A 26,374-nucleotide genomic window follows, 5' to 3' on the forward strand; every position below is an offset into this window, starting at 1 on the left:
CAGGCTTCTACATTTTAAAAAGTTATCAGACAGGATAAAAGCAATTATTTTACAATTTCCCAGCAATCTACTACCTGTATCTATATTCTAACAACAGGGCCATAGATGACATAGGTTTCTCTACAGCCTCAGAGTAATGAAGCGTAGATTCATTAGAGTAAGCGTAGATTCATTAGATGTACATTAAAAATTAAAAAAAAAATAAACCCCAAAAAACATAAAACAAACTCCAGTGAGCTAAAGACAAGAGGGATAAAAATAAACTCGCTCCCAGAGCTTTGTGATTTTACTATTTGATTAGCTTTCTGAGAACAAGAGTAAAGTTAAAAACAGCACAGCTAGCCATTCCTTAAAAATGCTTTTTCTCTTTTTTGGGTAAGAAACATCAGCAGGTATAGTCTAAGGTAGGAACTAGGGAATAACAGATATAACAGCACTTGCTTGGCTACATGTAAGAGAAAGATGCCATTTACACAGCTCAAATTAGATAGCATATAGAAAGACTGCAAGCATCCTGAGAAACTGCTGCAGGTCTCCCAGATTAAGTGCTATCTAGCTTTCTATTAAAAACAAATTAAGCTATAAAAAATTTGTCTATTCACCACACCTCAAAAAAATGCTTTTATGTATTTTTTGAAAACATACCCTGAAATAAAATGATGAAATTCATCACAGTTATAAACAATTAACTTGAAAACAGAAAGACCGAAAATGCTAAAGAAATCATGCTATCAGCCTAAATCAATGATTGATGTTCTGAACAGTATGAGAGAAATGAACTCAACCAGTAATTGGATGGGATTTATTTTTTTTAAATGAGTTTTTTAAGGGATAGGGTATACATTCTAACAACTTTCCTTTAGTACCTCAAACAGAATTTCAAGAGCAAAATAAAACAAACACCAGGTGCCAACAAACTATTCACTAGTGACTGGGAAAGAGGGGGAGAGAAATCCAGGGGGCAAAAAGGGGATCATATTTATTGAGGTTGTATGGGGAAGAGCACACAGCAGCTATCAAAGGACTTCTTTATTGGATTAAATAATTGTAATTGTTTTGATATTAAACTTCATATGGAACATTTATATTCACTATAACATTCCATTAGAAGATGTTGGACAGACTGTATTAACATATTTTCCTAGGATTTTTTGGTTTTGTTTTTACTTATTGAAAATACATCCGGTTACCAGATATGCCCCCTGCCCAAAAAAAGAAAAGAAAAAGATATTTCACACCATGGGTACAATGTGAAATTGGGGAATACGATAGCATGTGCTGACAGCTGTTTTAAATGAATCGCTATAGACTTACCCACAGAACACTCTGCAGAAGAAAGGCTAAGACGAAACTGAAACAAGAGCACTAGTGTGGTGGCAAATGATGGATAATATTACAGAAGGAAAAACAGCAGTTTCTTGTCTTTATGTCTTTATTTATTTTTAACTGGATTTATCTTAGAGGCAGGGATTCCAAGTGAGCAGGTTTCTCACCTTAAAGGTGCTAAATTGCCCATCTCACAAATAATCAAGTTATCATAATATCATCTACATTATTTATGCTGGAATTTTTTTGAATTGTTCCTGTTTTGCAAATCAAACAGCAGATGATATATTTTGAACTTCCATGTAAAATAATAGATTCTTCCCACTGTTGAAATTTGTAATGCTATTATGGGTCCGGTTTCCATTTATCAAGCCTCAGCATTTTCTTTTGCATCACAGAATACTTCAAATAGATGCAGCTTTCTCACTTGGATATTATTAATTTTTTCATAGGTGATATACCAAAGAAATTCCATCTGCAGCTAAAAGTTCCTATCTATAGTAATAATAAAATGCATAGCACTAATGATAATCTTAACAATTCCCAATATTTATTAGGCAGTTTCTTTGTGTCAGGTGCTCTTCTAGGGGCTTTACATATATTTATTTAATCCTCCTAGTAAATCTAGGAAGTAGGGACTATTAATAATCCCATTATACAGATAAGGAAGCCAAGGCACAACAACTTGTCCAAGCAAGCTCTGCAGAAGCAAGAAGACCTCAGGATGCTTTTTAGGAAAGAGGTTCCTGAGTAGCATAGAGGCCCTTCTAAGAAGGTACTTATTAGAGAGATGAAGTGAATAAGCATATTAAATTTTGAAACTTTAAAAATATGACCCTTTCTAAAAGAACAAATTAACACACTGCTCTGATCAGAATGTGTTCTCACAAATTCATATGTTAAACTTAATCACCAATGTGATAGTATTGAGAGGTGGGGACTTAGGAAATGCTCAAGTTGTCAGGGCAGAGCCCTCATGGGTAAGATTAGGATCCTTATAAAAGAGCTTGAAAGATAAAATTTGCCCTTTTTCTATCTTTTTGGCCATATAAGGACACATCATTCTTTCCCTCAGGGGAATGTAGCAAGACAAGGCACGGTCTTGGAAGCAGAGAGACTGGGCCCTCACCAGACAGCGAGCCCGCTGCCACCTTGATCTTAGACATCCCAGACTCCAGAACTATGAGAAATAAATTTCCATTGTTTATATATTACCCAGTCTGTGGTATCTTGTTACAGCAGCACAAATGGACTAAGGCATGGATCCCTATTTTACTAAGCTTTTTTAAAAAAAATCAGATTCATAAGCCCTAGTGTTAAAGAATGTATATTACATACTAGGTTTATTCTTCATCACGTCTAACCCTCTCAAGGATAAAACCATTTAAATCTGTTTTGGTGAGAGTCACATGGTAGCCAATAATCCTATTTAGAATAAGCTCACTTTTTTTTTCCTTGAAAAAGCTAATCTCATACTGTCTAAGATTTAATATTTATTTGCTCATTTATCTTTTGATCTCAGGATTTAGACTCAATGTTCAGAATTTTGGAGATGGCAGAAACTATCTTACACTTTCTTGTTTTATGAGAAAACGACTAAAGACACCAAGTCATAGGTTCTTCCTAAACTGGAGAATGGGCTTGAAAAGACATTGTGTATCCACGAACTTTCTGAAATTAGTGTACAAATAAAGTATGTAAATGCTCTTTGTTTTTAAGTGGGGTTTAAAATGTTCAAGACATTATCAAAAGTATCCAGCTTCCCCAAAGAGTTACTGTGAATAGCATTAAGTGAAATGCTCAAGGACACATTGTTGTTTAAACTGAAATTCAGTTTTCAGTTTTCTGTGTGTTTATTCAGTATTCTTCCCCATATACCTTTAAAAATGAGATTAAACAAACAAAGAAACAAACCTGAAAATCATTTCTGTGTCATTTATTCTTTGGAAAAATTCATTCTGACTGGTGTCTAAGAACACAACTGAAGACCTCTAGTTCTAAGATTTCTAACGTAAGTGTTTCAAATGTATATTTCAAAATTCTTAGACAATCTTCCCAGCCAAAACGGCATCACTTTTGAATTAGGTTTGATGTACACAGGCAGGGCTATGAGGACTTCAAAAACGGCTCTGGGCCTGCGCGGACTAATGGGAAGAACAGCTGCCTTAAGAGTGACATATATTAGTATTTCAACTTTGTCACTTATTAGTTATGGATCATACATAAGTTTGTTGACTTTTAAAATGCTTTGGTTTCCTCATCGGTAAATTTAGAGCATGACTACTAGCTTTGGGGGTTGGGCCTCCATAATGTGGTGCTCGACACGTGATCGATGACCAGATAATCATATCTATTATAATGTCTTGTCTTTGTTGCAGAATTGAAAAATAGCATTTTAATTTTGCTTTATATTTGGACTTGGCTAACACTTTTCTACAAATCCATGCCAATGTGGCTTTTAAAACAAAATGTTAATTATAATCCTACTAATGAAAACATAGTACTGGCAGCAATGAAGATTAATTATACTTTAGAACAACCATCTCTTTTTTATCCAGGACTGCAATAATTAATTTTTGCTAATTACAAGGCATTATAATAAATAACCTCCCACTAATTGATATTCCTTGGCTAATAAGAAATTAAAGATACACAAAACAATATTTGAGGTAAGCAGATCACCTGTATTATTATTGGGTATACATCCACTTGACGTTTGTTCTGCAATCTATGACTCTGATCTATTTGAATGATGGATTTGATGATTCCCCATATGGTGTCCCTGCCTCAGGTTAGCCATGCCATAAAATAGGAAATGAAATAGGAAATAGGAAATGAAGTTCTAAAATCTATTTATGTTATCCATAGGCTAATGCCAAAAGATAAAACAGATTTTTAGGCAGAAAGATAAGATTGGGCTTTTCAATCCATAGTAAGTAACTTAAGATACTCTCACATCCTGCATCAGTAGGAAAGTATTATTAGTGATGTGGGCAAATGAAGCCCCAGATCAGAAATCAAAAGAGCTGGATTCTAGAGAGTTATATAATTTATATCCTGTGTGACTCTGGGCTAATCCTGTCTGAGCTTCAGCTTTCTCATCTATAAATGTGAATACCTATATATTTAGTAAAATAATTATGCTGCTGCTTCATTAGACTGCTGTATACAGCAAATAAAACAAATGATAGAGATAACTCTTACAAGTCAGAAATGAAAGAGATTACCGCAGAGAAAACTAATGCTAAGAGTCAAGGTGACCTAGCTAGTTAGTGACCCAAGCTCAGATTTCCTTGTTCTTCATCTTTTGGTTTGTCCATTTTCTTTTCTTATTTTAATAAAAATATACTTTCTGAACAACTGTGGATTCTACAAGTGTAAGCATAATACAACATATTCTGTTTACATACTTTAAAGTATTAGCCTCCATTTAGTGTTTATTTGAAAATATTTATTGTTTCTTTCAGATGGGGTCTGGCTCTGTCACCTTGGCTAGAGTGTAGTAGAGTGATCTCAGTTTACTGTAACCTCCACCTCCCAGGCTCAAGCAATCCTCCCACCTCAGCCTCCTGAGTAGCTGGGATGATAAGCACATAACATCATACCAGCTAGTTTTTGGTAGAATATATTTATCTTAACTCATTAAAATAAATCCTATTGCCCTCTTCTTCAGGAATTACTATTTTCTCTTAAGAACTGCTTAAACATAGACGGGATGCCAATGGTAATTGCATTGTTCGAAAATTCAATTCTGTTTCGATACTGCTTACCCTATAATTAAACAATTGAAACCACTTTGTAATTAGGACTCTTTTGAATTTATTCTGCATTTTTCCTAGCCTAAATAAAATGACTGTGATTTGGTAAGATGTCACCAAGTGTCACTGTTTTCAAAAAGTTCAATAAGCACATTAGTGCCCACACACAATTCCTGATTCTTTTAATTTTTCCCCGTTATTTTCAGCGGAAGGAGGGTACACACTTGCTCTATTAAACAAATATAAAAACAATATCAATCACTGTGGCCACTTTGGTTTCTGTTGTTGTTGTTCTAATGTCTATCAGATCACTTTGCAAAATAATCTAAGGAGTGACTAGCACCACTGAGAGAATAGAACAAAAACTCCCAAATTAAAACTCTAAGCCAAAGCCACTGAAGTTAGTAACACTGGTTGGAACGCAAAACAAGCACATTACGTTTTATAAATTGTACATGAAGTCACTTAATATTTCAATATACTAAAAGCTGGCCCTATATTATTAAAGCTGTCTTTAGAGAAGAAGTCTCAATTAGTGGCTCTGTGGTTCCAGTTGCCAGTGTTTTCTCTTCTGTGTTTAAGATACAGGATGATTGACTGCCCTCATGAATACCTGCTGGTTAGGGCTTAGTTTAAGATAAAATGCTGTTCATGGTTGTAATTTAGATTAAAGCTCTCTATAGCTCATAAACTTCAATTAAATACTTCTAACCTTTTGCATAACACAACACTGAAAGGCATTTGGTTTTTAGGTCAGCTCTAGATTTAGGGTATATTTGTGAACACGGAGCTATAATAAGGCAGGTTTGGGTGTGATTCAAGTGCTTCTGCTTTTACACTATAAAACCAGCATAGGAATGAAATGTGCATAGTTTCTAACCATCATAATCAATATACCAGGAGGTATATTTTTTTTATCCCTCACCATACTTTACTGTTAAGATGTGGAAAATAACAGGTTAAGAAAAATAATGACAAAGTGAGCAAAAGTACAGGGAAGTGTAGTTATTGAATGACCTAATTCTTCGTGGAAACAATGCTACAATACAGCAAAGGCAGACTGACAAGTTCTCCAGGCAAGATCATGTCAAATAGATTCTCAACTTACGTTCATTTATTTCTATAATTTGCCTTGCTTTGGCTAATGGAAAAAAGATTTCTCTCTGCTATTTGTGGCTCAGTTTAGTTTTTTATTTATTATGGGCATGATTTAAGAGACTTGAGACCAAAAAAAAAGAAATCCTATTATTTTCACACTTTAAAATGGAAAACATATAAATGTAAGGTAATCATCCGCAAATATTAATTACAGTTTTTAAACAGAATTTGAAAAGAAGCAATTACTCACTTGACATTATTATGCCTGATCTAGTATTGGTAAAATGTCAACAAATTTAAATCATTGTTTTCAGTGTGGAAAGGGGCTAACTCTTGAACACCTAGTATCTTTGGGTGCCTAAAAAAGGGATTGTAGTATTTTCCACCATCCAAAGTAGATTTATTATGAGAATTTTACTAAATATATCTATGTGAAACAATGCCACATTGAGGTAGGGAGGGCCATAGGTATAGGACTGCTCAAATGCTGAAAGATAGTTTTTCTTCCCAAAAAACTGGAAACAAATGTATTAATAGCCTATGGTGCTTACTGAGAAAGCTTTTAAGCAGTTTCACTTTCAAATAAATTTTGGACACTGAGGAAGCAGGTAGGAGATGTGGTCAGATTTACAAAATAAAGCAGTGGTCATCAGAGATTTCGGAAGCAGAAAAAAGGGAAAGGTATTCGAATAACTACAGATAAACATGTTTCAACTGTAAAGTCCCTAACAGAATTGGGTCTGAAGCTAGTATAATTTGTTTCATAACACATCTTCAAGAATGTAAACAGTGAAGCTTCAGGTATGAAGAGGCCATAAAACTCTTCTGGGCACCAATGAGGGTGAACTTGGTATGTGACACGGGTGACCCAGGTTGGCTGCTGAAACACAGGGGAAGATTTAAGTGGCCTCCTCAACTATTTTCTAAGGACTTTTCAATCCAATGTGCTACTATAGCCAGAAAAACTAATAAAATATTGTGTGTTGAACGTGAGCTTCTAGTTGCTTTCACATGCCATGCGAATGGGATTTATCACTGGAAACAGGTGAATGGAAACTACCCGCTTTGTGAATTTTTAATGAAGCTGGATGGATATGAGGAGTAACCCTCATCTTTTAGGAACAGCTGTTCCCTCTGGAACATACTCCTTACTGCAATTCTAAGAGACAGATTACCAACCAGTCCACAAATTAGACAAATTAGACATTTCCAATCTGCTTAATTTATATTAATTACCACATTACCAACTCTGAACTTTTACACAGTCCCCAGTGGATATCCGGATTTATTTACAAACAAACAACCATTTAGTTTATGGGCCTCTTCTGACAATCACCTGTCCATTCATAACAACCAACAACCATCAGTAAAATGGGCAACCTCAATTTGCTTCCCATATTAAACATCAACTACATTATCAAATCTTTAATCTAGGGTAAAGGCAAGAAGGTAATGAGAGATCCACATTTCTGTCACATGGTGTCACGGCTATTGTGTGCGTATGTATAATATATTTGTGTGAGAAACAAAAAGTAGGAAAAAACTATCTTTGAATTTTAATTACTTTTTTTTTTTTTTTTTTGAGATGGAGTGTCACTCGGTCACCAGGCTGGGGCTGGAGTACAGTGACGTGATCTTGGTTCACTGCAACCTCCACTTCCCGGGTTCGAGCAATTCTCCTGCCTCAGCCTCCTGAATAGCTGGGATTACAGGCAACCACCACCATGTCTGGCTAATTTTTGTGTTTTTAGTAGAGACGGGGTTTCACTATGTTGGCCAGGCTAGTCTCGAACTCCTGACCTCAGGAGATCCACTGGCCTCGGCCTCCCAAAGAGCAGGAATTACAGGCGTGAGCCACCAGGCATGGCCATTCTAATTCTTTTCATAGATGGTTAATAACTTCACTAAAACAGTATTCTCAGTGCACACACTCAAATCCATAAAAAGAAAGGTATCAGTAATGTCTGCATTTCCTTACCTTCTATAGCTGATAGGAGAACCCGGGAATGATCATATGCGATCACATTCGCATATCTATTCTTTGGTTTGTTTACTTCCAAGTTTGAATGCTCCCATGTGAACTGCTGGCCAGGGTCAATTGACTTTAAAAGAAAAACAACACAGACAAACAAAATCAATACTGAAAAACACCAGATTATAGGCATTTATCACAAGTAATAAACATGATTTAAAAGGAAAATTCTGAAGCCATACTTCATCAAGATGATCCTAACTGTGAAGCTGAACACTAATATAACTAGCGTAACAAAAAATGATTAATCGTAGCAGAAATAGTGATAGTCACCAACACTGATTCAAATGAAAAAGGAAATCAATACAGATGTTCCGTTACCATTGCAAAGGCAGGTTCTTATTTTTTACTTTTCTACTTCCCTCTCTCCTGCTGTAGTTTACAAGTTATCTTGGTTCAATAGTCCTTCCGGTTCTGTAAACCTTATTTTATATTGATCATTCTTCCCTGTTCTTTCCTGTCTGGAGCTAAGCTGAGTCTTTAAGTTGACTGGTCTTTCACTGGCTTCAATGGACACAGGCTTTACTGTTCATTCTTTACCTACATGCTCACAACTTAATGGCTACTTAAGGTTTTGTCTGTTTCTCCGTAACAACCAATATTACAAGGCAAATTGTACGATTCAAACAGTTAATACACACAGTAAAGAAGGGAGGTCAGTTAAATTTAATACTCATCTGAAATTAATAACATGTAATTCAGTACAAATTGTTTTTCTATTTATGATTATATCTTTTCTATTTATCATTATGTGTTATGATGCTTATAATTTGCTTTTTATAAATATTAGTTCTTTTTCTGATTTTATGTCTTTCTTTGATGGTGAAGTTCAACCAAACTTATTCAACAATCTAAAATAAATATCTCACAGATATAAAGTATGTAATTTTTAAAAATATTTAAGTAGAATCGTTATTTCAAGACTAAATTCAGGTTTGATCACATAACTCTAGAGGACTCAAATTTCCTGAAACGTTATGGGAATCAAAATACTTTTTCTTTCATCATAGGATACTGATACCTTTTAAGATTTATAATTTCATTGACATATGGAAACACAAGTTCATTAATTATACAGACATAATTTCAAATAATCAAAATCAGGATTTCAAGAATGATGATAAAACAGGTTTATACCCAGGTAAATTTTTTTTTAAAGTAAAGATACTGTATTATGTTAAAAGAACGTTTAGTAGTTATTTTTGATGTTGGGTATTTTCAGTGCCCTTATGTATGTATGTAGAAGTTGAGAGTAAAACATATCCATCAGCTATCGAAATATTAAAGATATGCACACTTTCTGTCAAAAGGCAGAGAATTCAGCGTAACAGTAAAACTCACAGGTGTAAAGAGTCAAGTCTGTTAGCAGTGTTGAATAGCCTCCAAACATTCTAAAATTCTCAGCAGTATAGATTTCAGCCTCTAAATTTACTAAAGATTATTAAACGGTTTTCCTTTCTTAGCCTGTGACTATACAAAATAGTGACTATACAAAATAGTCACTGAACAGTATTCAGAAAAATATTAATAATTATCCATACCTTAGAGTCTGAAAAATAATGTAATTAAAGGGCTTTCTAGTTAGCTCTTCCAGGGAAATTTTTCATCTCCCTTGCAGAATTTAATTCTCGCCAAGCATCCTATGAGCCAAAGGTACTGAAGCATTCAGATGCCCTGATGGAAGACTTCAAGTCAACCTTGAACCATGTCCACACAGAGCAGTTCCACTCAGTGGCAAAGGCCTGCCTTAAAAACCTCTCAAATTTGCAATCTCATTGCTACTTCCTACATCCAGAACATTGGTATCTGTTGTCTGATTGAAATCCCTTCTCTACTCTCTTATTCCAATCCACTGTTCATAGTGCTGCCAAAGTTGTCTTTCTAAAATATAGCTCTGGACAGGTTAGCTCCCTGTTTAATAACTTCCACTGTCTCTGTGACCTACAGCCTAAATTCTAAATTCCTACCTATGCCGCTTTCTTCATCTTTGCATTTATACTATACGTGGCTCAGTAAATGGTTCAACAGGTGTTATTTAAGCAAATGAATAGAATTGATGAATAAATATTTTTGAGAAAAGTTTATAAAGAGAAATCACAGAGTAATTCCTCTGTATAACATGGGAGTTAGAGAACAAATTATGGAAACTTTATTGTACAGAATCCAAAATTATAATACTTAACATCTATTATCATATGGCTTAGTGATTAAGTATGTGACCATGAAATCATAACTACCACTGGTATTCCATTTTGTACTGATGAACATTATTGGATACATACAACACATCATTTAAACATTCCCAAGAAGCTACTAAGCTCACTGATATATGTACAGTGCTTTTGGTAGAAGATATTACTCCCTCTTATATCCTTGTTTTACTTACACTAAGATCACCCACAGATGTGTAAGATGGCATGCATTTACTTATAATAATGAAATCGCATCTATTAACTGAAAGACACTGTTAATTCATGTCCATTTCCACTCCTGCCACGTTTTCATCTTTCTGTAGGACTTATTTCACACCTACATTGAAGACTTTAAAAAGTAATAGAAACATGAGTTGTGTGCCCCATATGTTAGATAATATGCTTTGGTTTAAAGTGTGGCCCATGAGATGAAGACCAACAAATAACAGGACAATTACAATAATATGTGCTAGGTCATTATGCTTTATATGAAGAATTATGCTTAATTTTCACAATTGTTATGAGGTAGGTATTGTTTTTTCCATTTGGCAGGTGAGAAAATTGAAGTAAAGAAAGATTAGTTATTCTTACAGAGGGCCTTCTTCATGACAGGCTCGGTGCTACTTGGTATTTAAGTAATTTGGCTAAGCTCACATGGCTAGATTCATACAGTTACCCTTAAACCCAGGTCTGTGTGATTCCAAAGCTCAGCTGATAATTAACAGCCGGTAATGACTAAGCCATGATGCTACTTAACTATCCAGAATGCCACTGCAAAAGGAAAAAGCCCAACTTATGAAACACACCTACACATCACTATCCTTTATCTCACCAGTCCAAATGGTATTTCTTCCCAACTTATCATCCTGTGTCATTCTGGGGCAATTACATAAGAAATCAAGTTTTAAAAATGAGGCTGGCTTCACAGGGATGATAAAACAGATGGGATGCAGCTTACATTTATACTCGTTTTACATGGATCAAACAAACATTGATTAAATAATGCTGACTTGTCTTTGTGCAACACAGCACTCATCCATCTGTATCTGTCTGTCTGACTGAACATTTAACAAAACACAACACAGGTCATTATTTTTGGAGCTTGTCAGAATGCTGAGAGCAGTTAAACTCAGTAAAGAACAACAACTGAAAGTAGGTGAGGTATACTAAGATTTTTTATATTTCAAAAAATATATAAAACTGGTTGAGGAAAATCAAATTTCAATTGTCCATGTTAATAAGACGAAGATATCACGGATAATAAGACCGTAATTGCTGGTGACGGACACAGTTGCTTTGCCTCTCTGCTCTCCAGCTTCTCTTACTGCTGTCCTCTTAAGAGTGAAACGGCCAAAATGAAGAAAGAATAACGTAGGCCTTGAGGAATATAAAAGTTGACTTTCACTTCACCCTGTATTTTTGATCGGTTCACCTTGACAATGAATGCATCTTTTTTTTACTGTAAAATTAAGCTGAGGTTACCCCAATATTAATTATTCAAAACAATTTGAAATAAGTACCTTTGTTCCTAATGGACTCAGTTCCTTCCTTTGGGTCTGCTGCGTTAGTGTCTGGTTTTCCTGAGCTTGACTCATAGTTACGTCTATTCAGATCTGTCTACCCAGATAATATTCTGCGGGATCCCCTTGCCTTCCCAGCACTCAAGATGAAGTTTTACCTTCCCGAGCTGAAATCCTAGCCAAACTTTCTTTGTTCTCCATTGTGGAGAATTTTACAAATTAGAAATAAAGCAAGCTAGATTTATTCAACTAAAAGTTAATTAAAACGCTTTTATATATGATATGAAATTCGTAAATTATCACAGGATTCACAAAGAAAAATGCTACTTCATCATATTAACTTTTGTGTCGCCAACCAATCAAAAAGCACCTTCAGAAACAGAGACTCAATGAACCCTATATAGCATCTAAAATTTTATCAACAAGCCAAACCAATCGGCACTACTTCCCTGCCTGCACATGGGGCACTAGGCTCCTTCTCCCCACCGCAGCTTTTCACTAGATCTTTCTAGTGCTAGCAATAGATCTTCAATTCAAAGGCTTTGCTTACACAGAAAAAGTGACCCAAGAGAAGAAAAAAAATCCTACCGTGAGTGATTTAAAGAAGAATGGGAAAGTCTCAAGCAGATACTTGCTAATAATTAAGTACTTTCATGTATTTCGTCTTTAACTTGATGGTCTGAAAGTTCTAATCCTTTTTTTAAAATCAATTAGTACTTGGTCTCAAACATGGTATTTGGAAAAATAAGCTATATATAGCAGATGGATTAGAGGTGTGCATTGTATTCTTGATAAAAATTCAGAATTAAAATATAAATATTTATATCCAATAGTTATAGTAACTAATACCTAGATAACATTTACTACTTTTCTCTGTGCTTTGTACATACTAACTCATTTATCTTCTCAAAGACCCTAGCTGTAGTTGCCATTATGATTATGGTTCTGTAGATAAGGAAACTGAGGTATAGAGAAGTCAAGTAACTTTCTCAGAGTCAAACAGCTAGCAGGAAGAGAAGCCAGACTCGGAGTCCACACATTCTGGCCCTGGAGGCTGAGGGCTCAGCCACCATAAGATTCTTCCTCTCTAGTAAGTGTGTAACCTTCAAGGAATCTTCAAGGAATCCTGAATCTTCTCCTTGAAGATTCCTTGAAAGTTACACACTTACCTTTCAACTATTATCTTGAAACACAATGCACTGGGAACAAAAATCTGTGTAGTATTGCTGAACTCTATTTGTAATTCTAAACTCCAAACAAGAGGGTGATCATAAACTTGCACATCAGATTAGTCATCGAATAAAATTATATCCTGATATGGGAGTAACCTTTCTCAGTAACGCTGAAGTCATTATCTTAAAGCACAGTCCTTTAATCATTCTGCAAAATTCAACCTTTTTACCCAGAAGAAAAATATAATTCAATATGGAAAACACCACACAACACTAGTTGCTGTGTTTTACTTTCCCTCATCCCACCAACAGAAAAACCTCAAAATATTCCCTTTAGAAACTCATCAAAGAGAAACCACAAAAAAAAGATTCATTCTGTTTTTGTGTTTTTAAAACAACTAACAAAAATTTAATTATATAGAAGGAATAGACCAGTGACTTCACTAGTCAAACCATGGGTCAGACAAACCATTCTTTTTACAGGGAATTCAACTTTCAGTAACCTTACTTTCCAGAGAAACACTATCTTTTCACATAGCTCCCCATCAGCAGGCTCATTTGGTTCTTAATGTGGTTGGCTCTGAGATATTCTCAAATCCTTTCTAAAGTTTAGTAGCGCAATCTACCATTGACTGTGTATTTCGGCAATTAAGCCTTTTAAAATTTTCATTCATTCATAGTCTTTCTCTTCTCTGTTTGAAAATGGTAAATTAATATATGCCCATTTGGAAAAGATCATGTTTGCATAGATGGGAAGGGCTATATTTTGCACAATTAGTAAAAGCCTGCAATTGGCATAATGAATACTTTCTTCAAAGAGAAGAGCGTGAGTTCAGTTGAATCCTATGATGTTTTAGAAACTGAAATGTGAGGAAGGGGTGGAAAGTCGAGTGGTGAACAAAATCTGGAAGTCAGAGAACAGAGTGCTTGCTTTCTGGCTGCTCCTGATGAGCTCTGGCGGTCCGGTAACTTGGGTCTGTTTGGTCTGTGTTCCCTTTCCCTAATAATGTCATCCAGTGTCAGCTGTGTGTCCTCATTTTCTCTTATCTCTTTTTTGTCCAATTAGTTATCAAATCTTACCGAGTTTCTCTCTCTAAGAGCACCTCGGATCTAGGCCACCATTAGAGTGTGAAGGATTGAAATAGAGACTTTTCAACACTCAAAATTAACAAATGGATGGATGTGGGAGTGCCCCACCATTAGTAGCAGAAAAGATGTAGAAAATGTATTAACATACCACACTCACTGAAGACATCAAGAAGTGTTTCAGTCACCTATTTTTGTACACAGTTAAAATTCTGGCTTCAGATAAGTGATAAAATGCATCCACTTTAGCTGTTGTCTAATGGTTTCATTTGAAATTGTGACTAACATACAATATAACAAATATTTATAGAAAATTACTTAAAGCAATAATATATATTATTAGAATTGATGTATAGGGAAGCAAAAGGATAAAACATGCTCATAGTAAATCATTCATTCATGGGAAGTGGGTAAACATTTTAGGCAAACTTTGACAAACAATTTATATTCTAAATTATACCACAGTACTACAGATGAGTTAGTTTATTTCACTGAGGATGCCATTTACCTCCAGATTACTAATTCTAATATTAGGATAATATTAGAATTATCCTAATGTGGATTAAAAATGATGACAAACAATAACAAGAAAAACAAAAATACTGAATTCATTTTTAACTCAGTAGGGCAACATGATGTACTCTCTAGAATTCAGATAAGCTGTTTTATTATTTTAGGATGTGACTGTAGAAAAGATTACTTTCGGGAGACTGTTCCACATAAGAGTTCAATAAAGAACATACTACTTTAAGACTGAACATTTAAATAACTGTATTTTTTACTATATACTTTTTTTGTGTCTATGTGGCAGGATCTTGACCCTGTCACCCAGGCTGGAATGCAGTAGAATGATCTCAGCTCACTGCAACCTCCGCCTCCCAGGTTCAAGCAAATCTCCTACCTCAGCCTCTCAAGTAGATGGATTAACAGGCATGCGTGGTCACCATGGGCTAATTTCTGAATTTTTAGTAGAGACAGGCTAGGCTGCTCTCAAACTCTTGACCTCAAGTGATCCACTTGCCTTGGCCTCCCAAAGTGCTGGGATTACAGGCATGAGTCACCATATCCAGCTCTATACACTGCTTTTTAATATGCTAAACATTTTCCTGATTATTACTAAATGCAGAAGAAAGACGTTTCTAGTTTCCAAAGATAATGTGATAAAAGCAGTGATATATCTCAATCCTGTTTTCATTTTTAGCTATTTATCTCCTATATCAAATAAAGTGAATAATAAGAAAGAGATGGACAGATTTACAGGTTATGTTCTTTTTTATTTCCTCACATCTTTGAATTCTATATAGTTGAATTTCTTAAGAAAAGAGCGTATCCTTGGAAATCACTTTACAATTAATTCACAGATTAGAATTTCTAACATTATTTGACAAAGCAAAAAGTATTAAAGAATTTCCAGGCAGTCTGGGGCAAGAAACTGTTATTAGAAATTTATTAAACTTCTTTGTTAAATAGACAATGTGGTGTGAAATGGTAAAACTTAATTACAACGATTTATAAAAAGAAGTCCCTTGATCTGCAAATCACTTATAGACTATGATATGTAATAATTAAAGAGGATCCTGGTGAGGTGGCATGTGCCTGTAATCTCACCTATTCTACTCAGGAGGCTGAGGCAGGAGGATCGCTTGAGCCCTGGAGTTTGAGTCCAGCCTGGGCCACATAGCAAGACCCCATCTCATTAAACAAAATATTAAAATAGGTTGTGCACACCTAGAAACATTAAAGAGTATGGCAACATTAAAGAGTTTATTATTGAGTTTAGGTAACAGACAACATTATCTAGCAAATACAATCAATGTGCAGTATTAAACTAACTCACAGCTGCATTGTTTATTTTCCATGGAAAACAAGCCACCAGCTTTTGGCACCAAATTAACCAGATGGATGCTCTTTGTAAATGCTGACACATCTGTACAGATCCCAAAGTATTAAGTGTAAAGCACCTGATGCAAAGTTATCATTAAAAGAATGCTAGATGTTTTACCTTCTCTTCTCTCTACCCAGTGACTTGTATAAGAACATCCCTGATCAAAGACAGTCTTAGCCTCCAAGGAATGTCTGCTTTCTCCTTGATGCTAGCTCTGTCTTTTCTGATATTAAAGCATAAAACTGAGCAACTGCCCAATTTATGCAAATAAATCTATTTCTGCTCTCCTACTTACCTTATAGCATACGTCCATCTATATAATTTGGAACCTGATTTACTTTTCTGGCAGAGATAACAAAAAACAGCACAGCTGCATATGTTTCTCACTTTTTGCGTTTCATATGATAATAGAAACTTGACCATTTAGAAAATCCAGTTCACAAGGAGACTCAAAAGAAAACAAATTATGAATGAATAGCTTGGTTTCACGGTTGTTGTGTGGCTGATATTACAATATCATTTAAGAAACACTATAAGGAAAATTGTTAAGATAAATCATCATCTTGATTTTATAAAGTCAGATTAGTTTAAGTGGTAACAGTAATTCTTTTAATCAAATATGAAAATGTCTAAGCTAATTTTAAACATACTGTTTTTCTTCCTATCATTTTTACTTTGCATCCTAAACATAGATGTATTATGGGCCTTCATCATTGCTTTGCTTGTCATTTAACACAAAGTTTCTTTATTAAGTCTTTGTTTCTTTTTCCATATTTAGTTTCAGATGGTGGTGAGGGGAAGAGATGAATTTCTAAATTGAAACATAAATAAACTTTTCTTAATGTTCAGTCAATGCGTTTTAAATGTCATTTGCTCATTTAGAAAGCGATAAAAATTCTACATCCAAAATGAAATAAGAAAGAGTAATTTTTCTCCCATTCTGTGTCAAAACACAGAAAATCCCAAATAATCACTTCAAAAACTCCTGTACCCCCTTTCATACCAAATGTATTTGATACAACTCTCTGACTGAAAAACATGACTATACACATGTGCCTTTTGGGTGCTGTATCTATTCGAACAACCCCATGTCATTAATATTATGAGTCCTTGCAGGTAAGGTAGTAATGTGCCATACTAAATACAGGCTTCCAATTAAAGAAGACACACAGAATGATCATTACTACTTATAACCATGGTGCTCAAGTGCCTTAGAAAGTATTTATAACCTAAAATGTCATGTATATTTATCTCTTACACATGATAAACTAGAAAGGTTAGAACAAATGAACACAATCTTGAATTTTAAGACTTTAGTATCTTTCTAAACTAAAAGATTACTTACAAAGACAAGTTTTTAAAAAATGTATATTAGTTTTATATTGTAAAATTAGAGACTATTCTAAGTTAAATATTAGAAAAAAAATCAGTGCATTGATGATCTTATACATTAGACCTCCGGAAATAACGTAATCACTTGAGAACACTGCTATGGGGCTATGATTTAACTGATATGGTACCTTCTGTGTTTAGTATATGGTGAATTGTAAAATGTATCTGTGGAATGAATACCTAAGATGCATTACAGGCAGAATACACAGCAACTGTTACTTTTACCTTAGAACCTCAGAAATAGTTAAAAAATTTTCCCCTCCAAAGGTGTGATAAAACAAATATACATTAAAACAGACCAGAGATATAAAAAATAATTTTAAACAAACAGAATGGCTCCCAGCTCAAAAGTGGCTGCAACCTAATTCATAAAAGCCACCTCTGACTTTCGTTTACTTGAAATTAATTCTTAGCTATCACCTGTGACAGCCTTTTGTACTCTGTTTTCCAACTTTTACATATCTACTTACTATTTGGAAGTAACAGGTTTATACAATTAGCTGGCCATTTTAATACAACAGTTGTTTTTGTTTTTTGATTTGTTTGAACAGTTGTGGTTCCCAAAGATCTCAAAGCCACTTATGTTGGGAGTTGTAGGGAGAATGGAAGGACTGTGATCAGATGGAAGAATAAATACTCCAAAATAGGCTGAGTTCCAGTTAGGTAGTCCTTACATCCCAGTTCATACCTATTATCGCAGCATAGTTATTTATAGGACCCTTTCTCACTCTCAAAGTGTCCCAGTTTGCGCAAGGAATTATATGGCCACCCCAAGGTAGAGCTGGTCCTACCTAACTTCCTCATACTCACATCTATATCCAGGCAAGCTTGGTGACAGTGTCATAACCATCAGAGTCAGGTGTGCACATGTAGGTGAGGGGAGAAAGGGATGGAGGGCGGTAGGGAGAGAGAGAGGGAGAGAGGGAGAGAGAGAGAGAGAGAGAAACAGAGACAGAGACAGAAATCAGTCTCTCCTAAAAGCTAAGTCCACTTACAGACTCTATCACATGAATAGGTGGGTGGGAAAAGGTAAAGATAAATTTCTGCAATGCGATACCTATCTCCAATTATCTAACACTGTTGATACAGCAATGAGATATTGAATCCAGGAAAGAACGTAGCTGACTTTACCACGATTCATCCTCATTCAGCTTACCTATGGCACGGCACAGAAGAGAGAAAAAGGAAGAAAGCAGAGAATGTGTTTCTCAGCACACATTTACTGTGCTCTGTAATAAACCAACAATTTAGCCCATTCAGATAACTGCTTTTTCTTTATCCTAAGGCAGCATTGGAAATGGAAGGAAAGTACAGTATATGAGCTGGCTGGATATGTATTCAATTATGATCAAAGTAAATGAACAAATTTTATACACTGATAATACATGACATATAAATGACATTCTATAGATACGACTTTTAATCTTGTGTATCACGTATAATTTATAATATTTAAGGCTGTGATTGAAATATTAAATGTAATTAGGTCATAATTTCTTTTTTCTTTTCAGTGCTTTGGAAATAAAACCATAGAGTTATTCTATTGCTTCAGTATTACACAATTCAACCATGATATGTCTTCAAATGTAATATATTCTAAACATTATAACATATATCAACGTATCTTTTAAAAATCTGTGCATTAACATATCCAAAAGAAAAATGCTATGTCGGTCAGTAGGAAAGTAAGGCACAGACACGTAGACAATGGAGGGCCAGGGAGGATGACGACCCTGAAAATCTGGTCCTCTCAGAATGATGGTAGCATTTCGTCATCACAGCTTAATTACATGGCCACTCAGATCACACAACTAATGAAAGTGACCTTTCCAGAAAACAGATCTCCTCCAAGTTTCAGAACTAAGGTTCAAGTTGTAAAGTGACCATATCAAGGTACTCTCAAGGACTGGATGCCTGTCTTGGGATCACTTTGCCTTCTCTACCTGGCTCAAGTCACATCCCTGTGCACTTTCTCCAAAAATTAAGCCAGTCTTTCATTCATCCATTACCTGGTGTTAGACTTCAGACATACTGTCAGATACTAAACTGTGCCAAAAAGCCTTGAAAGTGAAAAAAATCTTTCCCCTGGACACATGTATAGGACATGTATAGAATCATTTAAAATAACTTTGAAAAGCATGGAAATAGCCTTAATATAAGAGCAGATGGCATGAAAAAGTATGAAGCTATTAAAATGGTTATGTATCTAGTGGCATGGAAAGATGAAACAGTACTTTTGTTAAAATATATACATATATATACATACACACAGCATACATATATGAATACACACATACAAAAACCTGGAATGCTATATACCAATGCTATCAGCAGTTATATCTGAGCTGTGATAAATGACAATTATTTTGTTTCCTTATGTTTACTTTCTATGTTCTTTAATTTTTCCATTTGTGAGCACTGTACTACTTTCTAGGAAGAGGAAAAAAAGAGAGTTGCAGAACACTTTTCGTAACTGACACGTGACTTTGTCATGTCAGAGGCAGAAGGAGCGGACTGCAGGACTCAACACACTGGAGAGTATTTTGTGAAATTCATAGGAAATTTTTTAGCTGGCTTCTGGGGTCCATGAAGGTAAGTTCAGTGTAGACTTATGATCAAGAAGGAATACTGAAGAGCCAAAACACAAGACTAGACTGTCTTACTCTAAACTCAACAAAGAATGGTAGTAAGAAGTAATCAGGTTAAATTACTTCTGATTTTGAGGATGATCATGACAATGAGGGGTGAATTATCACTACTTACAGAATCCCATGTAATTCTTAAAACAAATTTAGAGATATCTTTGATATTGTTATCTCCATATTCCAGATAAAGAAATGGAAACGCAGAGGGGTTAAGATCCTTTCCATGAGTGACTCTTGGTGATCCATAAATCAGGAGAGCTGGGATGTAAACCGAGGGATTCCTGACTTTGAAGATAGAGCTCTTAACTATGACACTCTAATAGATATACAAATGATAAATTTATTATTATAGAGTTTACTTCCTTATTTAAAAAGTGTGGACAGTAAGGAAAACAAACACCAGATACCTCTGTCAATTTGGTTTAATGATGCATTCATCCTACGGTTTTCATTTCCAAAATTTTTTGACAATGAAAGCAAGTCACAGCTTTCTATAATCAATAGTTAGATTCTAACATGATTCCTATTAAATCCAAAAGAGTAGGATATTAAGTATAATCTTTACCCTTAATAATTGGAAACAAAACGACACATCTCAAGTTCTCCCTTGTTTCTACACACCCAACAGTGCTGCCCCACAACGGTCACAAACCATAAATTTTGCAGGAAAAGAGAGAAAGCTGATGTGCATTCTTTCCTTGGAAACAAATAGCCATAATGCAGCAAAGGGTAGAGCAGTATTGGCAGAAACTACTAAGAATGGTGAGAGACCAATAACTCATGAAAAACAAGTCTACACTAACAGTTTTAATGACTATTCTAATGGTTTAATGGATAGCACTTTAGTAGGATTTCTAGTAGAATCTGAAAGCTCCTGAAAGCTTGTCTTCAATAAATCTGTCATTAACAAAGAACTGCACTGCTTAACTACATAACCATAGTTTACTGAGTCTGAACACAGAAAAAGTATAGCTGTTGTCACCCTGTATTACCATCACCTTTTCAAGTATTCTATTAACTATTGTGTCAGAGACATCTACATGATCAAAATGTAGGTTGCCAGTGAAAGAGGCATATTTATACTCAGGGGATGCAGAAGACATCAAATAAAATACAGCAGAAAGCTCACAATTATAGCATGTATGCAAAGATGAAATTGAAACAGTAGCTGTAATCCAAACACACAGGTATACTAACACTAAAATTTAAAAACTAGCTTTAGCTCTCTTTGAAAGATTATTAAATGTTTTGTTTCCAGATGCCTAGTGCACATTTTATGTTTCCTGTACTGACTTAATGTTCCTTAAAGTCAGGAAGTGCCATGTTGTAGTCCTCAGGGTACATAGCAACTCAATATAAATGGTGAATTGGCTATAACCAGTCCTATTAAATAATTCTAAATTCCAGCCCTTGGCTCTGTTTTCCTCTGTCCATGTTGGAGGTTCTCATTTCTGACTCCTTTGCGCTGGAATATTTCTTGCTTAGAGAGTACTTTCTTATCCTTCCTGTTTTGTTTTTTTTTTTCCCTAAATCCTACCTTCCTTTCAACAAAGTTCAGCTTAAATCCCACTCTCCCAATTCATTACAGCCTAGAGCTCTCTTACATACTTCCACGTGTGCCACTGTCATATGTTACAGACTGGAGCTTCCACTTGGCTACTAGCTATGTTTAGCCTTGTAGCATTTCTTCTTGTAAAGTTGCTTGAATTCATTATCACAACTTATCTTTTCATTTGACAATTCTTTATTTCCTCAACTCTATAGTAAGTTCCTGAATGGAAATACTGTCTGGTATACTGTATGTACTTTTATAAAATGGCTAGCCCAGGGCACATAAAATGTATGTAAAATACATTGTTTTGTAATTTTAATCATTTCTTGTCTCAATTTCTCTGAAAGCCTTTTGAGGTTGGGAAACTTATTTATTTATTTTTTTAATTACATGCAGTCTTATCATATATACCAGGATTACAAACCTGAGGATAACAGACTGATGCATTCTTGGGGTGTGTTCTATCAATGCTGATAGCTGTAAATTCATAGCCTCCACAGCAATTATACTGATTATCTAGATTACTGAAAATAACCCATTGGTTAAGCTGTAGCCCATTCACGTTGTACAAATGAACAAGGCCTAGAGTATATTGGAAGAATGAAAATACCTTCTCAGAACCAATAGTGGGCAAATGAGTAAACATAACCATTCTAGGAGATTTATGTCTGTCTGTCTGCTGGTAACGTCCTATAAAAATGACTTCTTCTCTCAAATCAAAAGTATTATCACTTGAGGCCAGGAGTTCAAGACTGGCCTCAGCAACACAGTGAGACACCGCTTCTAAAAAAAAAAATTTTAAACGAGCCTCTACAGGTAGGTGATGCACACTTGTAGTCCCAGCTACTTGGGACCCTAGGCAGGAGGATAGTTTGAGCCCAGGGGTTCAAGGTCACAGTGAACTGAGATGAAATTATGTCACTGCACTCCATGACCCACTCTCCAAAAAAAGAAAAAAAAAAGAAAGAAAGAAAAACAATATTATTAATCAAGCTATCCAATAAAAGTAAGCAGAATTTTATTCTGGAAAAGATCATATGTTTGAGGTCATTTAAAATACCTATTGTTTATTAAGAAAAAATATTAAGTGATAGATTGAGTCTTTGTAGAGTCTTAGTTACTCCATTTAGAGGGTATGCTTTGAAAACTGAACAATATAGCAAACAAAAACCATAAAGCCCAAACAATGTCATAAATAACAACATGCGCAAAGCTACAAACACAAATGGTATGCTCTAAAAGATAGTGACTCTTTTACCAATGTAAATATTAAAATATAAGCAGGTTACCTTAACCAATGATTTCTAATAAGGGAAGAACAGAAAAATATCTATGATTCTTTGGCATCCCATATTTCTTTCTCAGGAGGCATACATTTCATTCAACTAGGGGAATTTTGGATGAAATTATAAAACAAAATACTATGTCTGTTAGCTGCTCCCACAGCTTAGAGAAACCCTCAGAAGTTCTGCCAGGGAAGCATAATAGAGAGGAAATGCTATTCCCTAATCTTATGTTACATACATTCAAGTAACAGAATATGAGAAAGAGAAACCCGAGTTTTCCCTACAACGGGTCCAAAAATCTAAGAGTTTGAAGGATTTATTTTCTGTTCAAAAAATTAGCAAATATTTTGAAGCACAGTTTAGACAGTTGCTAAGACACTAACTTCCCTGACCTACTGAATTTCCAAATCTTGAATGTACTGTTAGAAAATGAAAAAATACCATTGCCCCTCACATGGTACATGTAACAAATGTAGACAAAACTGCAAGTCCTATTAACCCTAGAGGAAAACTTACAGCTGCATACCAAAATCCTGACAAATTCTAGTTATTGTAGCTTTGGTAAAGTTTAGGTGAAAAAACTAAAGCAACCCTTGGACTCAGAATTCCAGGGCAAAATGTATGCATCATTTATTTTTGTACTCCAGAGTCTAGCAAAGCACCTTACATGTTGTAAGAGTTCAGTAAATACCTGTTTTACAAGATGAGCTGGCTATAAAACTGAAAAATTATATAGACTTTAAAAGGAGGAACATTCATGTTCTTGAAAATTATTTCTTAGGTAGCTAACATTTTTATATTTATTTATTTTTAAATTTTTTGTAGCTAAAATTTTTAGAATTGGTCTTCTTATTCTCAGGGCCATTTGGGAAAAATGAACAGCTTTGTTTCAAAGTGCGTTTGCCTATTGCCTAGCAAAAATTATAATCTGTGCTCTGTGGTATCATGATTGGTTGCTGTGGGGATGATTATAGATGAAAACCAAAAAGATCGTATCCTTTTTCAAGAGCAAATGAGTACGAAGAGCAGATGAAGTCTTAAAGCAACAAAGATGTTCTTTTCAGGCAAATATTTTTACCATACAACTGCAGACAGATAAATACGGAAGCTGGTAGTCTTTATGAAACTTACTGGCAGATTTTCAGCTTTGGGGAAAGATGGCTCCCTTTGCCCTCAGAGCCGGCTTTGAGACACGAATAATAGAGATCATTTTCTTTATAGACACCAAGGGCCTAAGAAAATTGAGTTCTGTGATCAGCATTACTCTGTTGCTTTATTTCAGGCAGAAGAATGTCTTCCCCATCTGTGCACAGAATCACTGTCACGAGTTTGATGTCCTGTGCTGTCCTGGCAATATGTTGCCCAGGGAGGTCCACCAAGGAAACCAAAGGTGAATTACCCACCTAGAAGGAGGACCATGCCAATAAAGTTGCTGTTTCTCTGTCTCCACAAGGCCTCTGTTGCAGCACAGTAGTTAGAGTTATAACCTAATGAAGGATCCTTATTCATGACTTGATAAATGATATCTATCTCAATAACATGCGTCTATGCTTGGAAAGCGGGAGACGTAAAGAGAAAACCAGGCTCCCTCCCTCCCTCCCTTCTTCCTTTCTCCCTCCCTCCCTCTTTCCTTTCTTCCTTTTTTCTTTTTCTTTTCTCTCCCCTCCCTCCCTCCTTCCCTCCCTCCTTCTTTCCTTTACTTTCTTCCTTCCCTCCCTCCTTCCTTTCCTTCCTTCCCTCCCTCCTTCCTCCCTCCCTCCTTTCTTCCCTCCCTCCCTTCTCTCCCTCCTTCCTTCCTTCCCTCCCTCCCTCCTCTCCCTTCTTCCTTCCTTCCTTCCTTCCCTCCTTCCCTCCCTCTTACACAAGTAAAACTGAAGACCTTGCAGTCCCTTGCAATGTCATGGATTCAACACAGCAAACAACAAATCAAATCTGCCATGTACACAGCGACAGGCACCTGAATCACCCTAATCTTGGCCTTGCACTCAAGCCTCAAGCAGGAGTTTGGCCCAAACTGACATTGGCATTTTCAAACAACTCCTCAGTGCCTTTACAGTATCCCTCTATCAGATGTTTAAAAGCAAAAAAGGCTGGGCGTGGTGGCTCTCGCCTGTAATCCCAGCACTTTGGGAGGCCAAGGCAGGTCACCTCAGGTCGGGAGTTTGAGACCAGCCTAGCCAACATGGAGAAACCCTGTCTTTATAAAAAATACAAAATTACCCAGGCATGGTGGTGCATGCCTGTAATCTCAGCTACTCGGGAGGCTGAGGCAGGAGAATTGCTTGAACCTGGGAAGCAGAGGTTACGGTGAGCCAAGATAGCACCATTATGGTACAGCCTGGGCAACAAGAGTGAAACTCCATCTCAAAAAAAAGAGAAAAAAAAAAAAAAGGCAATACAAACAAAAGAAACATAAATATTCACCAAAGCTAGAAAAAAAAGCCCAGTGGTCTTCTTGACTTCTTGATTCTTTATAATATATCCACTTAACATTTAAATATAAAGTCCCTTCACTGAATTTCTTTTTAAGGGTGAATTTGGCTCACATCTGTAATCCCAGCACTTTGGGAGGCCAAGGTAGATGGATAGCCTGAGCCCAGTAGTTTGAGTCCAACCTGTGTAACAAGGTGAAACCTCATCTCTACAATAAATACAAAAATTAGCAAGTGTGGTGGTGTGTGCTTGTAATCCCAGTCACTTGGGAGGCTGAGATGGGAGAATCATCCTAGCCTGCGGAGGTAGAGGCTGCAGTGAACCGTGATGGTGTCACTGCACTCCAGCCCGTGTGACAGAGTGAGACCCTATCTTGAAACAAACAAAGAGGTAAATTTTATATGTGAACTATATTGCAGTACTAAAATGATGAAGAAAAATACACAAAATATGTCACACAAGTTTATTTTTCCCTAAAACTAACTACCTCATTTCTTCCCATAAATAAATAAAATCCGTGTTTTATCCCAATCATTGTACTGCTGTCTATAATTTGGGTTCTCACATAGAAAGACAAAAATCTTCAACGTTTCAAGTTAACATGAGTTTAAGCGGTAATATGATGGTTGTTTATTTTTCAGAAAACATTTTCATGCATTTGTTATTTCGCTTTTATCTAGGGAGTCTACTTAGAAAACGTCATCTGTTGCATAATGTTAGATGTGAATTTGCAGAGTGATTTCAGCCACCTCACTTAACTGCCCTGAAAATGCCTTCTGTACAATAAAATGACAGCAACGGATGAGGTTAGAAGATTCTAGGACTCCTCAAATATAACTGCACAGTAGAAACTTTGTGACACTCAGTTTAAACCTCTAAAATTTTATGAAGGATTTTTTAAAGATAATAGGAGGATTCCTTGAGCTGTGACAACAAGGATCAATACAGAAGGAATAGAAAAAGAACAAAAATGGAAATCAATGCCCAGTTGCACAGC

At 35.7% G+C, this 26,374-nt stretch overlaps 1 protein-coding gene across 50 annotated transcripts in view; it reads right to left on the bottom strand.

The window, feature by feature from the left end:
* PTPRD (protein tyrosine phosphatase receptor type D) overlaps positions 1-26,374 on the bottom strand; it is a 2,321,819-nt gene that overhangs the window by 76,295 nt on the left and 2,219,150 nt on the right. For all 50 annotated transcript variants that reach the window (XM_032290736.1, XM_032290738.1, XM_032290724.1 and 47 more), the window contains one exon: positions 8,161-8,284. In XM_032290736.1, the coding sequence (XP_032146627.1) occupies positions 8,161-8,284 (124 nt within the window). The remainder of the gene's footprint in view (positions 1-8,160; positions 8,285-26,374) is intronic.

Source organism: Sapajus apella, unplaced genomic scaffold (assembly GCF_009761245.1).
Source record: "Sapajus apella isolate SASKATOON/1434 unplaced genomic scaffold, GSC_monkey_1.0 scaffold24, whole genome shotgun sequence".
NCBI classification, from domain to species: Eukaryota; Metazoa; Chordata; class Mammalia; order Primates; family Cebidae; genus Sapajus; species Sapajus apella.